This window comes from Diceros bicornis, chromosome 3, assembly GCF_020826845.1.
Source record: "Diceros bicornis minor isolate mBicDic1 chromosome 3, mDicBic1.mat.cur, whole genome shotgun sequence".
In the NCBI taxonomy this organism is placed as follows: domain Eukaryota; kingdom Metazoa; phylum Chordata; class Mammalia; order Perissodactyla; family Rhinocerotidae; genus Diceros; species Diceros bicornis.
Genome location: NC_080742.1, coordinates 102,699,977 through 102,714,250, shown reverse-complemented (window position 1 = coordinate 102,714,250; position 14,274 = coordinate 102,699,977). Strand labels below are relative to the sequence as shown.

Genomic DNA, 14,274 nt, shown 5'->3' with positions numbered 1-14,274 from the left:
GCCCTGGGCGGCGTGGTGGGGAGGCCCAGGCCTCGATGCAGGGTAGCTGCTGCCTGGAGGGAGGGGTGGGAGAAAGACTGGAGTCCCACAAGGGGAAGCAGGAAAGAAGGAAAGCGTGGTCTGACCTGAAACAGCAGGACACTGGAGGATGGAGGTCCCCAAGCTGGCCTGCCAGGTGGGTGCTGGTGGCTGTCTGCAGATGTGGGGGGTGTCCCTCGGCCTGTTGTGGACCCTGCAGGGGGTGGTCCTTTGGCCTGCTATGGACCTTGCAGATGGAAGGAGGGTATTCCTCAGCCTGGTTGTGGACCTGTAGATGGGAGATCCTTCGGCCTGGTTGTGGACCCTGCAGATGGAGGGAGGGGGTCCCTCAGCCTGGTTATGGACCCTGCAGATGGAGGGAGGGGGTCCCTCAGCCTGGTTGTGGACCCTGCAGATGGAGAGAGGGGGTCCCTCAGCCTGGTTGGGGACCCTGCAGACAGGGGATTGTAGACCTCTGGCTTCACTTCTCTGGGGTGAGGGGCAGCTCCTGTGTCAGGAAGCCCAAGGCCTTTGTGCTGCCGAGGGACTAATGTCACGGACTTGGTTCTGATAGGGAAGAGTCTGCCTCTGGGTCAGGGCCCCTTGGTACGGCCTGTGCACAGGGCACATCCTTTGTGGGGGCAACCATACTGCAGGGCAGGAGGGGCAGCTTTAATCTGGCAGGAAGTGGGACAGGCGCCCATGCTGGGCCTGCGCTCCGAGCACTCACTGGGTCAGTCCCCCACAGCCTTTTACGGTGAGGTGCGTCTTCATCTCCCAGAGGTCGGAGACTGTCCAGGGTCGTGCCATGAGTGTGGAGAAGGGGAAGCTTATTTGTGTCCACTCAGCCCTGGGGAGGGTTTGCCCTGGGACAAGGGCAGGGTGAGGGGTGGGTGTGGCACCCATGTGGGTGACACTTGCAAAGCCTGTGGACAGACAGCACTTGTGGGGGCAGTCTGGGGGAACTCATGCTGCTCTTCTCAGTGTGAGAGTGTGAGGGTGTGTGAGTGTGCATGAATGTTCACGTGTGAATGCAAGCTAGAATGTACAAGTGTGCATGCGAGAGTGTGCACTTGTGAGCGTGAGCACTCTGTGAGTGTATGAGTGTGAATGTGTAAGCTTGGGTGTGTGTGTGCACATCAAGGCATGTAACTGTGTGTACTTGTGCATGTGTGCACACGTGTGTGTGTGTGTGAATTTGAGGTGTGCGTGTGAGCGTGTGTGCACATGTGTGAGCGTGTGGGTGTGCATATGTCTCACTTCCCCTGGGTCCCTGGGAAACAGCGTGTCATCTCCTCACTCGAGTCCCGCCAGTGCATGGGGCCGCCTCTCTGGGTCCATGACGCGTCTGGCTGCCCCAGCATCCTTGTCCTGAGCTGGACCAAGCATGCCTGCAGTCTGTCACTGATGAGGATCTGATGCTGCAGGAGGCGGCCACGAGGGGTCGCTGTTGCTGCTTCGTCCATGCTGGCTGCCTGGGTGCCAAGTTTGACGCAGGGGCGGGGGACAGGAGGAACCAGTTTTATAAAATGTAATATGAAGCAGTTTGCTTCCTCGTGGGCAGACAGGTGCTTAGCAGGTACAGCCCACGGGCCGAGAGTGGGGACCTGTTCTCCCTGAAAGCATTGCTCCCAGGAGGTGCTATTTAGATAGATCTGTGTTCCTTTAGTCCCGCAAGGTCATCTGACTGCTTCACAAGGTGAATGAATGCATTTGCTGTTTACTGTATATAGTATTTGAGAACCTGAATGCATGTTATGGGCCATTGCTTTTGTGATTATGAAGAGAAGGAGGCCTTGTGAATGCTACCTGTTCCTACCCTCGCAAGGAATTCTGCACATGGATGACTTACATTTCTCCCTGCCTGTAATTATTTTAATACCACCTCTTGTGCACCCTCATTTGCAAACACTTTATGATTGTGGCACCTCTTCTGCCTATCTCTTCTCACTCCAAAATCAAGAACATTGTTCTCGAGGTTCCAGGGAACCAAGATAATACATTTATACCAGCATATTGTTTACATGAATAAACCATTTACATACATTATTGAATGGGTATGTGCATTGCAATAATTTCTAAACATGCCCTAAGCTAATTACCCCACTTTGAAAATCTAAATTAGGTGATCACATTGTATTTATTAATTCCCCAGTCCCATTATCTCTTCCCAAAGAGATAATGAAGAAATCTAAAAATGACATTAAAAAAAAACAAAAAACAAGCAAACACATTAAAAATAAAAGAAGGAGGGCTGGCCCAGTGGCATAGTGGTTAAGTTCATGTGCTCTGCTTTGGCGGCCCAGGGTTTGTGGGTTCAATCCCAGGCGCTGACCTACACACTGCTCATCAAGCCATGCTGAGGTGGTGTCCCACATATAAAAAATAGAGAAGTGGGGGCCAGCCCAGTGGCACAACGGTTAGGTGCGTGGGCTCCGCTTCGGCAGCCTGGCGTTCATGGGTTCGGATCCTGGGCGTGCACCAACACACCACTCGTGAAGCCATGCTGTGGCGGCATCCCATATAAAGTAGAGGAAGATGGGCATGGATGTTAGCCCAGGGCCAGTCTTCCTCAGCAAAAAAGCTCAGGGCTGGTTTTCCTCACAACAACAACAACAAAATAAATAAAATAAGATAAAATAAAATTAAAAATAGAGGAGGATTGGCATCGGATGTTAGCTCAGGGACAATCTTCCTCAGCAAAAATAAAATAAAAGAAGAAAAGAGGATTAAATATCATGGGTGCAAAGAAAATGGTTACTTCACTGAAATAAATGCCACCAGAGCCTGCACAACTAAGAAAGATCAGTAACCTGACACGAGCTGTCTGCCAAAGGGTAAGAGGGCAACTGGAAGGTAGAAGGTGGTCGGTCCCGCCCTGGGGTCTGGGGGATTCCTCCCATAGATCTGTATGGTAGAGATGCTGGTGATACTGTGAGTGACATTTCTCAGCAGGTGCACAGTTATGCTCCACAGGCTTTTTTCTTAGCATGTCCCTTAAGGCAAGCCTGAGACGTATCACCTAGGGGAAACAGCAAAAAACAGTTCTCTCGAGGGGAGACCGAAACCAACTTGTTCAAGTCCATGGCTGCCTGGTGGTCTGATCTGATGGTTCTTGGTCATTCTCCAAGAGGCCCAGCACTTAGCAGTCCCCGTAAGCCCTGGCATCTTGCAAGTGAAGGCTCAGCATCTCTGAGCATGAGATTCCTTCCCCAGAGCAGAGGTCCACTAGGACCGCCTCCCCCATGTTTGAGGCTGGGAATGGATGAGCTGGGGGAGAGCCAGCGCCCTGAGGCTGAGCAGAGTGTGGTGGGGGAAGTGGAGGAGGTCCAGTGTTTGCTGAGAAAATGTGGAGATGCATGCCCCACATTCGCAGTCTCCACCAAACAGCCCACTCTGTTTGGTCTCAGTGATCCCTGGTCCTTCATCCAGCTGCCAGGAGTTGAAGACTTCTACATCTATGTGAGATTCCAACAAATTAGGATCCTAGCTAATGGTGTTGTAAGTTCTGTGGGCATCTCAGTTTTCTTCCAGGCAAACGGAAAAATACCAGTTATTCAGTCACAAATATGTATTTAATCCACAGGGGTTTTAGAGCATAGTATCAGATGCTGCGGGGAACTGAAGAGGCAGGAGCTGTGGTGCTGCCTGCCTTCCAGGAGCTCACAGTGCCCCTGGGTGAGGGAAGTATGTTGGGGCTGAGGGGTTGTGGGGGTAAGGGGCGGTCCTGTCATGGAGATGTGTGTGTGTGTGAGTGTGAGAGTGTGTGCATGTGTGAGGGGTTGCACTCATGTGGAGTGGGGTCAGGGGAAGGGAGTAGGGGGCACTGTTGGTTCAGCAGCAGGGACATTGCGACAGGCCTGTGTCCATGTTTAGGGGACAGTGATGTTTATGAGTGAAAATGATTTTGGCTGTGGGAACAGTGCTCTGCATAGCACTGGTTAAAACAAATGACCAGTCAAGATAAAGAAGCTACTTTTACACATTCTTCCAAAAATCCAGCAGAAAAATTGTCAGTGTTTTCCCTTTGCAATGGAAGAAACTAGCCATCCAGTTCTAGATGACTGTTAATAAAAATGTCTCTAAATAGAGCTTTTGCTCCTCAGAACTTCTGGTCAATGATATCAAGCTGGGAGATGGCCATCTGCTTTCTCAGGACCTCTAACGTCCCTTCTTTTTCTATCTTTAGAACTGCCCACACTCTGGTCTCCAGAGGCAGTGAGAATCCAGGCTTCTGCTTTGCAAAATAGAGGGAAGGATTGCCATTGTGGACCCTGAATAATAAAAGAATAAGCAAAATGGATTTGCTAAGTCTAACTGAAGCCCAAATTACAAAATGGAGTCTCTGTCCACACCATTTTAGAAACTGGGGACTTGGGGACAGCCTCAGAATTCCACTGAGTTCACCAATGCTTCTGTGATTACTGTGGTCACTGCCCACAGAGGTCTGGGAGGTGACCTCTCCATGGAAGGACACAGTCTCCGTCCCCTGGGGGCCAGTGGGCAGTGCTAAGTGTTGATGACCGTTAGAAAGACGGTGGCTGTTTCCCCCCCGCTGCCAATGGCAGCGAGATGGCTTCGTTACTGCTTTGAAAAAATGCACGTGGTTTGGGCCATCTCTCAGAATATCCCCTTGACCCCAGAGCCTCTCTGTGCCATGGACACGTGGAAGGGGCCTTCCTGTAGCTGGGCAGCCTCGGCATCCTGTGGGTTCACCTCTGCGAAGGCTGTGGATCTGTCCAGTTCTCCCAACTTCACAGCCTCCACCCTCACTGAGCCGCCACCCTCTGGATGAGCAGTTCCTTCACCCCCCCATGGCTCCTGGCAAAATGCAAAACCTGCCTGCAAGGCCCCAGCAGCCTCCTGCAGCTCCCAGAAGGAAGGCTGACTCCTCCTCAAGCCCTCAGGCTGTACGTAAGCTGCCCAGCTTACTGCACACCCTGGAGTTCTGTCCCCCTGATCCCAGAGCTCCAGTGACCAGGCACTGCCCTTCCTCCACAGAGCCAGCTGCTTGCCTACATGTCCTCGCAGCCCCACGTAGGCAACCTGTTCCTTAGTCTCACCAGATGCTGCTTCCCTGGGGAACTCCGCCTGTTGAAGGAGGTCAGTGCCCTCCTTGTGCTGTCCTCTAGCCTGCCCTTCTGCAGCCATATCACAATTATAAGTGAATAATTTGCATGTAATTAGTGGCTAGATGCCTGTCTACACCATGAGCCTGGCAGCTCCTTGAGAACAGAGTCTCATTTTGCCCTGAGTGTGTGTCCCACAGCTATTCTGCATGTCGAGTGTAAGGCAGAGCAGTGTGTGTGTGGGCAGAATCTACTCCTCAGTACAGGAAGGGGCTTCGCAAACAGGTAGCAGATAAGGGGGCCTGAAATGATTAGAGGTGTGCTGATGAGAGAATACACACAACCTTCCAAAGGAAATAGAGAAAAAAGATAGTAAAGTTGTTTATTGAGGAATAAATGAGGGAATCAGGTTTCTGGCACAGAGGTATTAGTAATATCTGTTTCCTAGATGAATTTATGGCATTGGGATAGCAGCATCCTTGAGTTCTCACAGGGAGTTTGGCAGTTAAACAAATGTTAGAGGCTGTGTATTGTGTGTGAATACACATACGCACAGACACATGTAGACACATGCACACACACAAACGTGTATACACATACACAGCACACATACATGCAGACACGTAAACACACATTCACACAAATGTATACACATGTTTATACACATAAAACACACGTACACACATGCACACACACCTATGTACATATGCAGACACATTTACACATCTATCCCCATACATATACACTCATACACATGTTTACACATACTTATATACACACACTCACATATATATACATGTGTACAAAACATATAACACACACATGTAGACACATGCACATATATGTATGTGCACATTTTATAGGTGGCGATAATGGCTGATGATGGAGGGACTGCAGAACTCACAATTTTAATAGGCAAATCCATTCTTATTTCCCACGGTTCTCAGACATTGTGATTTTGTGGGATGCTCCCACTTTGAACACAATTTCCAGTGATGAATCTCAGAATCAGGCAGTTTATGTGATGCCAGCTCCTGAAGAAGAGAAGGACCTAGGTTGTGAGATCTCATAAGTAGGCTCAGAGCCTCCAGGCCCCCAGCCTGCCTGCTGCAGTGACGACACGCTCTGGGTCCTGGACACACAGGACTGTTGAGCTGCTTGGAGCAGGCCAGCTTCAGAGGAAGAGGTTGTTTTGATGGGGTGCAGGGCCACTACGTAGACAAGTAAACAAGAAGTCAGAAATAGATGAGCGTTTACCAGGAGATGCTGAATAAGGTGAAACCCAGATGGGATCTCCACGGTGGGCATCCTGGAGATACCAAGGCAGGAGTCATGGAAATTGCTCAATGCAGGAGAGTGCCTGAAGGGCTCCTGGTAATTCTGAGGCCATTAGACCATTGATTGTGTCGCTTCCACTAAACTGCCTCAAACAGTGGGACTCAGCCTGGATTTGTGTGAGCTTCTATTCTTCTGTCAATTTGCAGGCATCGCCCTTAACTTTACAGCTCCCGAGTCCCAGTTTCGCCTGATGCTTCACTGATATAAATGTTCTTTTCCAGTCTTTTTTCTTGTCCTTATTATTTTCTTAGAAACCCTCTGAAGTCCTGTCTGCTAGCAAAGTAACCCAGAAGAACAAAGCAATGATTTCAAAATTCAGGCCACTGAAAACCAATTCTATCAAATATATTTAGGAACTTCTTAGATTTTCTATTTGCCTACTAAGTATATATCCAATTTGGGGGAAATGCAGAAAACTGATGGCTTCTTAAATCAAGAAGGTGGCAGTGAACTCGTATAGGACATCTGTCGGACCTTTGAGGCTTTTTGCTTCTGGTCATGATCACTTTTAATAAGCCTTGTTGCTGATATATAATATATGTACTATATAATTATAGGTATATATGATGTATATATTTGAAAAAAGGACACCTGTATCGTGGTGTCCTTTAAGTATGGTGATAAAGATGAATTACATTGTTGAAGAATGCGTTGGATAAAACGACAATGAGATACCACTACACACCTACTAGAATGGCCAGAATCCAAACACTGACACCACCAAATGCTGGCGAGGATGTGGAGCAACAGGAACTCTTCATGCATTGCTGGTGGGAATGCAAAATGGTGCAGCCACCTTGGAACACAGTTTGATGGTTTCTTACAAAACTAAACATACTCTTACCGTACAATCCAGCAATCGCGTTCCTTGGTATTTACCCAAAGGAGTTGAAAACTATGTTCACACAAAAACCTGCACGTGGATGTTTATAGCAGCTTTATTCACAATTGCCAAAACTGGGAAGCATCCAAGATATCCTCCAGTAGGGGAATGGATAAGTAAATTGTGGTCCATCCAGACAATGGAATATTATTCAGTGATAACAAGAAATGAGCTATCCAGCCGTGAAAAGATGTGGAGGAACCTTGAATGCACATTACTAAGTGAAAGAAGCCAATCTTATAAGGCTACACACTCTATGATTTCAACTATGACATTCTGGGAAAGGTAAAACTATGGAGACAATAAAAAGATCAGTGGTTGCCAGGGGTTGGGGGGAGGAGGGATGAACAGTGGAGCACAGAAGATTTTTAGTGCCGTGAAACTACTCTGTATGATACTGTAATGATGGATACATGTCGTTATACATTTATCCAAACCCATAGAATGTACCACACCAGGAGTGAACCCTAATGTGAACCATGGACTCTGGGTGATTATGATGTGTCCATGTAGGTTCATCAGTTGTAACAAATGTAACATCTGGTGGGAGATGTTGATAATGGAGGAGGCTGTGCGTGTGTGTCAGAGAAGGAAGGGAGTGTGTGGGAAATCTCTCTACCTTCCTCTTAATTTTGCTGTCAACCTAAAACTGCTCTGAAAAATAAAGTCTATTAATTAAAAATGTGTGCTGGGAACAGTGTCAATCTCTACCTCATCAGCGTGGCTACAGTCTAGGGGCAAAGACAATCAACGGTTAGTTTAATTTCAACTTTCAAATTATTAAAACCAAATTATTGGCTAAAACAATTTTAAAAGTGCAAACAATATTATGTATTATGATATATATATTCTAAATATATGTTTAAAAGAAAGGTTTTAAGAAGATCTAGTATTTTCCTTGGACTGTATTTACAACATTGTATGCCACAAACCAAATTTAAAGAATGATGCCATTATACTTCAGAAGGGACATAATTTACTTGGAACGTTCCAAAGTAGGCAATGTTTTTGGCCATGTTTCTTGATGAAAATGTGAGTGATTCAAGAAGTTTCCTTGGGAAGGGGTTCTCAGGCCCATCTTTAAAGTGTGGTTACCCACGGATGTTAGGTGCTGGCCAGTAAGGACTCCAGCCACGAGTCGGGGAACCCGGCTTCTCTTCCTTACAGCTCAGCCACTGATCCCTCCTGTGGCCTTGGTCACGACGCTCCGTCCTCAGCAGTAAAGTGTGGGGTCAGACCGTCTTAATGCTCCTTCTAGTCCCTATATACTACGATTCTACTTTCAAGATGTTTCCATTTGAAAAGTAAAATGACAGTTTCAGGTGCATTCTAAAGAGTTCTTTATTTTTCTCCCTCTTGCCCTCTTTCTCCCTCCCTCTTCCTCCCCTCACATAAACACACCACCCACAGCCATGGAGTCTTCTGAGCGAAACAAAATCAAAGGAACAGGGACAGGTATTGTCTGTGTTCATGCTGAGCAGACTATCCGTCTCACTGGGTGGTGGCAGTGGGGATGAGACCATCCTTTTAAGAGAACTGTCACCGGGAATCACTTTGGCCGTATGTGGCTGTTGCATTAATTTCAGTAAGGCACTCAGGCAGAGGGGCAATGCTGTAGAGCCCAGTGTGGCGTAGATGACCGACAGGAGGTTTAACTTCTCTCCAGGGCCATTGTCTGCCTGCTCTGAGCAGCTGGGCAGATTGTCCTCCCAGATTCTTTACACTTTGCAAAGTCCCATAGAAATCCATGAGATGCTTGCAATACTTAAGATGATTTTCTGCTAATCACATGGCGCCATCCGTCTTCAGCACACATGTAGTATCAGACCAGCAATTACTGAGTCAGCCTGGCACTGGGCAAATGTGTTTCTGCTAATTAAACATGTTGCATTTGAATGGCTTTCTTCAGCTACACTCGGTGCAATGAAACTGTTGTGAATGATGAAAGAAGCGTTTTCCCCTTCCATCCTGGCCTGAAACTGCAGATGGCTGCCCTGTGTGTGAAGCACTGGTCCCTGAATTAGTCTTTTGTGTGTATGAGAGGCGGTAATTTGAATGTTTGAACCCCCCACAGGAAGCTTGTCTCAAAGTGAACAATTCTCCAAATAAAGACTAATTAGGGCCTAAATTAATTAGAAGGTGTGGTTTGAAATGATGTTTATGAGCAGAGTCTGTCATTTCAGACAAATGGAATGGGGCTAGATAAATTGGTCCGCATTAACATCTCACTGTTCTGTGAGCACCGCTCCTTTGCTGCGTTCTCAGAAAGCTCCCCACGAAACTAGCTTTGCCGGTCATTCAGGGTCTGTCCCCATTTGCCAGCGCCTCCCACATGGCGCCCATGTGGACAATATTTCAGCAGTTCTTGTGGCCTCTGCAAATTAATATTTATACTTCCTGGGTGTTCCGTGTCTCATCTGGAAATCCAGCCCTGAATGTTATTGACTTTTTTGTCACTGGATTGTCAAAAGCAAAGCTTCACATCAAAATCTGAAAGCCATGGGCAGGAAATTACAAAAAGAAAGGGGTCGGGGAGGGGTGAGGAGGAAGGGATGGGAAAGTAGAAAAAAATCCAAACTAGTCCTTTTCTTTCTACCCTCACATTGGTGTTTTCCATGATGCCTTGTTTTTTATTTAAATAAACTGTTACTTTCCAAGTGCTTCTAAATTCTGATAGCGCTTTGATGACTTTCTAAAGCCGCGTTCCAGAGCCTTGCCACAGTGCACAATTAGAATACGTTGCAAGGATGTGTGTGATACTTTCACCTCTCTGAAAATGTAACATCATTTTTGCTTTCTTCTCTACCTCTCTTTTCTCACAGACGGAGTGTTTGGAAGGTGCCAGAAGGTTCCGGTGGTAGACATATACCGCTATGAAGTGTCGCCGGTGGTTCTGCAGCACCTGACAACTACCTTGCAGAAGCTCTCCCGCACAGGTACGGCGGGCTTGGGCTGAAACCATGCTGGGTTGGTGGCCTGAGAGGAGATTCCTGGTGGCTGCTGTCACACTGAATGCTCAGCAAACATTTTGCTTCTCCTTAAAAATCCGCAGGCCTCTTATGTAGTGAGGAATTAGAAAAGGACTAAATCAACTAGTGTCCTGATGGAGAGAAGAGTGCTGGCAGCAGGCAGCCTTGGTCATGGAAGGTCCCAGTGTGGGAGCTCGCCTTGTGGGGTAGAGGCTGTCCTGGTTTGCTGTTGCCTGCACGGGAACCACAGCAGTTCTGTCAGGGCTTCAGAGTACAAGATGCATGCTTGAGGTCACGTGAGCAGAGCCGCTGGTGGGCAGGCTGCTCTTCTATGCCTGACCACATCCAATCCATCCACTGATCAACCTCAATGAAATCAGTTCGCCTTTACCTATTGTCATTACATAAATTTTTGTCATACAGTTTTGTCACAGGAGATTCCTGGTACCTGTTTTCTTCACAAGGGTGCTAAGAATATATTTTTAAAAATTATAATAATTAAAAAATTATTATATATATAATTATTATACATATAATTTATATTATATATATAATTTTTAAAATTGAGGGGGGAAGCTGTATCATCAAGCTCAGCATTATGACCTGTTCCTTTTACTAAGATAAAGTCCTCTCTCCTTGTTCCCTCAGAGCCTGGACAAGAGGCTGATTTGCAAACACAGTGCCTGGTGTTGGGTGAGAGCTGTGGGTGAAGCTCTTGGAGGGTGAAATCTTCATGTCTCATGGTCAGGACCTAAATGTTCCCAGGGGAATAGGCCTGGAAGTAAGGGAGCATGAGAGCCCACGGCTGTTGACCTGAGTTCCCACATTCGCTCTAGGTCACAGCACTGCCACAGGGCTTGTGAGTTACTCCATCAAGAAAAAAAAGTCGGTGGCCAGATAGGTTTGGGAAACAGTCCTTGCTCTGTTCCTCCTTCTGAATGTTCACAATGTACATTGGCTTGTTAAGGCTCTGGAAAATTCTGCAGTGAAGAATTACATTAATTCATTCATTCCAAGTCATTGGACCATGGCACCCTTTCTCTCCAAGACACCATCTGTACTAGGGTTCAGTCAGAGAAGCAGAACCATTAGGAGACCATGTCCATGATTCATTGTAGAACTTGGCTGCACGCACTTGTGGGAGCTGGTTGTTGTCTCTACTGGGCTGTAGTCTCTGTGTCTGGAGCCTAAAATCTGCAGGGTAGGCAGTGGGGAAGGGAGGGTGGATGTGAGACGGGAGATCAAGGACAAGGGTGGACAGGAGCCTGTGTCTGTTCTCATGGCCTTGACCTTGGTGATGAGGTGTCCTGCAGCAGCTGCCCTCATAGGGAGCTGAACGCACACAGGTCCCCGAAGCTGGAGAAGCTGAAAGGGACCAGGGGAGGTGGAGTGGTTGCTGGCAGGTGCTGCAGATCAGAGTGAATGGACAGAGAAGTGACAATGTATGTGAGCTATGAAATGGCTGGGGTCATGCAACACCTAGTTCATAATAATCAAGTCAAGTTGCATGGTAACTTGGTGGCCCATGGTCAAGTGTTCAGTCTCTGTTGACTAAGGCCTAGTAGCAGGCCAAAAGCAGTTTCTTAAAAGGAGAGTAGTTACAGAGGATGTCATGTGTTTGCTCCAGAATCCTAAGGGTCTGCACGGTGATTCACCTATGGGGTCTTCCAAAGTCCCCAAACAGCATCCCTTTCTGCCACTGACATCCTTTGGCATGCAAGCATCTTACCAATGTATGTGGAATAGTTGCTACTTCGTGCTCACAAGGTCTGGTCAGCTTAATATCCTCGGTGTACTGATGTCCCCTGGGAAGGAAAGGTAATTAAGGCCGCTGAGGACCAGATAATGACTTAGGGCTGGAGAGCTGATAGACTCTGGTACAGCACAGTGAAGGTGTGTTGCTAGCCTGGCCAGGTGAGAGCAAACTGCTTCTGATGATCTTTGTTCTAGGTGTAGGCAAAAAGCATCTCCAGATTAATACCTGTGTAACAGGTACCATGGAGTGTGTTCATTTGCTCCAGCAGAGAAACCGCATTTGCAACAGCAGCAGCAATTGGAGTCACCACCTGGTTAAGGTTATGATAATCCACTGTCATTCTCCAAGATACATCCGTCTTCTGCGCAGGCCACATCGGTGAGCTGAATGGGGGTGTGATGGGAATTGTCAGCACTACATCTTTTGAGTCCTTGATGGTGGCATTAATCTCTGCAATCCTTCCAGCAATGTGGTATTGCTTTTGGTTTGTGATTTTGTAAGTAGAAGTTTTTGTGTATGGATTTTGTAAGTCGAGGCAGTTCTAGTGGGTTTCTTACCATCATAGCCCTCTCTCCACAGGTGAGGGAACCAGTGTGGGGATTCTGCCACCTGCTGAGTATGTTTGTTCCAATTATGCGTTCCAGAACTGGGGAAATAACCACAGCATGGATTTGATAACCTGACCTCCATAAGCCCCTACTCTGACTGGTGGACCACCGTGACATTTTGGGTCTTCGGGTGTTAGTGTCAGTTCAGGGCCAGTGTCCAGTAATCACTGAAAAGTCTGATTATTTCCTTTTCCTCAGTGCAGTCACCCTGGTGAAAGGCTGTAGGTCTCTTTGGAGAAGGCTGGGGCAAAGATTAACAGTATGAATTTTTGGCTTGTGTAGCAGAATCCTTCCTCAAGGGGACCGGTCCCTCACCTCCTTCATTCAAGGGGCTGTGGTCTGTGAGATGGAATTTCCAAGTGTGAAAATTGATTGAGGGGCTGTGACTTTGTTTTGATGATTCAAGTGACTTCAGTTTAGTAGATCTAGAACTTTCCTGCTTATGCAGATCCATAAGACTCTGGTAGGCCACCCATCTATTTCAGTTTTAGGAGCACTGTGATCACCTCTTCAGTGCCAAAGGTCTCTGTGGGCCAGACTCTTCTGATTAATGCTTTAAGGTGACCATGTCCACCTTTCTTTGGCTCTTCAGTGCCACCACTTCGCCCCTGACACCCCAGGAACCACCATCCTCACTGCACTTAGGGGTTCCAGATGGACGGTAGCAGCTCCCACTCTAATTTTTGACCTACAAGGGGCTTCGCCACGAGCTCTTTGAGGGTGCTGGGACAACCCTATGAACTTATTGCTCATAGCCTTGGTGAAAGGTGTGTCCTCTGGACCCTCCCAGGGTCATTGGCAGGTCGTACATAATAAATCCACTCTAGCATCTCGATCTCCCTAAGCCTTTGGATACTTGACTCTAACATGTCAAGGAAGTTCTATCATTCCGCTTCATTTCATGCAGACTCCTTGCTTTGGGTCCATATTTATGTCAACCAGCAGTGGAAACTATTAGAGCCATTTCCAGCCCCCCAGTCTAAAACATTGGATGGAGAATCTGTGCTTAGTGGCCCATATCAACAAATTTGACCAGGTCCAATTTCTGTTCATTCCACTTTGATCTCACATCCTTAAGACCCATTCCCACGTGTGTTCCCCAGGTTTCTGTTGATATAAATTGGCAAGATTATGTGATTCTTTCGTCTGCGTTGCACTCCTCATGGGCCATGGTTTGTGCCTCACCTGTCGGGGCCTGTTGGGGCTTGAGTCTAGAAATAGATCTAGATGCAATGAGAGCTGGTGGGGGTGGGTCTTGGGGAGGGTCAGCAGGGCCTTATGAGGCAACCACTTTGGGGGGGCATTACAGGATCTTGAGGCAAAGCCGTGGTTAACCTCTTCAGCAGGAGAGAACGGGTGCTTCTCCTGGCAAAGAAGATTTGGTGAAATTTGAGGTTCAGTGTCTCAGCTTCATCAAGATGCCCATATGTCTCTATCCCAGTTTTTAGCATCCATTCCTTTCCAACAAATGCCCTAACTAGAGTAAAAGAGCCTGTGAAGCTGGAGATTCAGTTTGCATAGCAGTTCAACCACACAGGGGGTTAGACATTGGGTTTAGTGCTCAGGGTGAGTTTGAGACACAGAGAGAACACTTCATGGAGGGGGTTAAACATAGAGGCATATAAGTTTTAAA

The 14,274-nt window shown here is 47.4% G+C and overlaps 1 protein-coding gene across 1 annotated transcript in view; it reads left to right on the top strand.

Moving 5' to 3' along the window:
- The window catches only part of PTPRN2 (protein tyrosine phosphatase receptor type N2), a 911,136-nt gene that overhangs the window by 194,890 nt on the left and 701,972 nt on the right, over nt 1-14,274 (top strand). Inside the window, exon 3 of the mRNA XM_058535313.1 lies at nt 10,131-10,244. Coding sequence (XP_058391296.1) covers nt 10,131-10,244 — 114 coding nt within the window. The remainder of the gene's footprint in view (nt 1-10,130; nt 10,245-14,274) is intronic.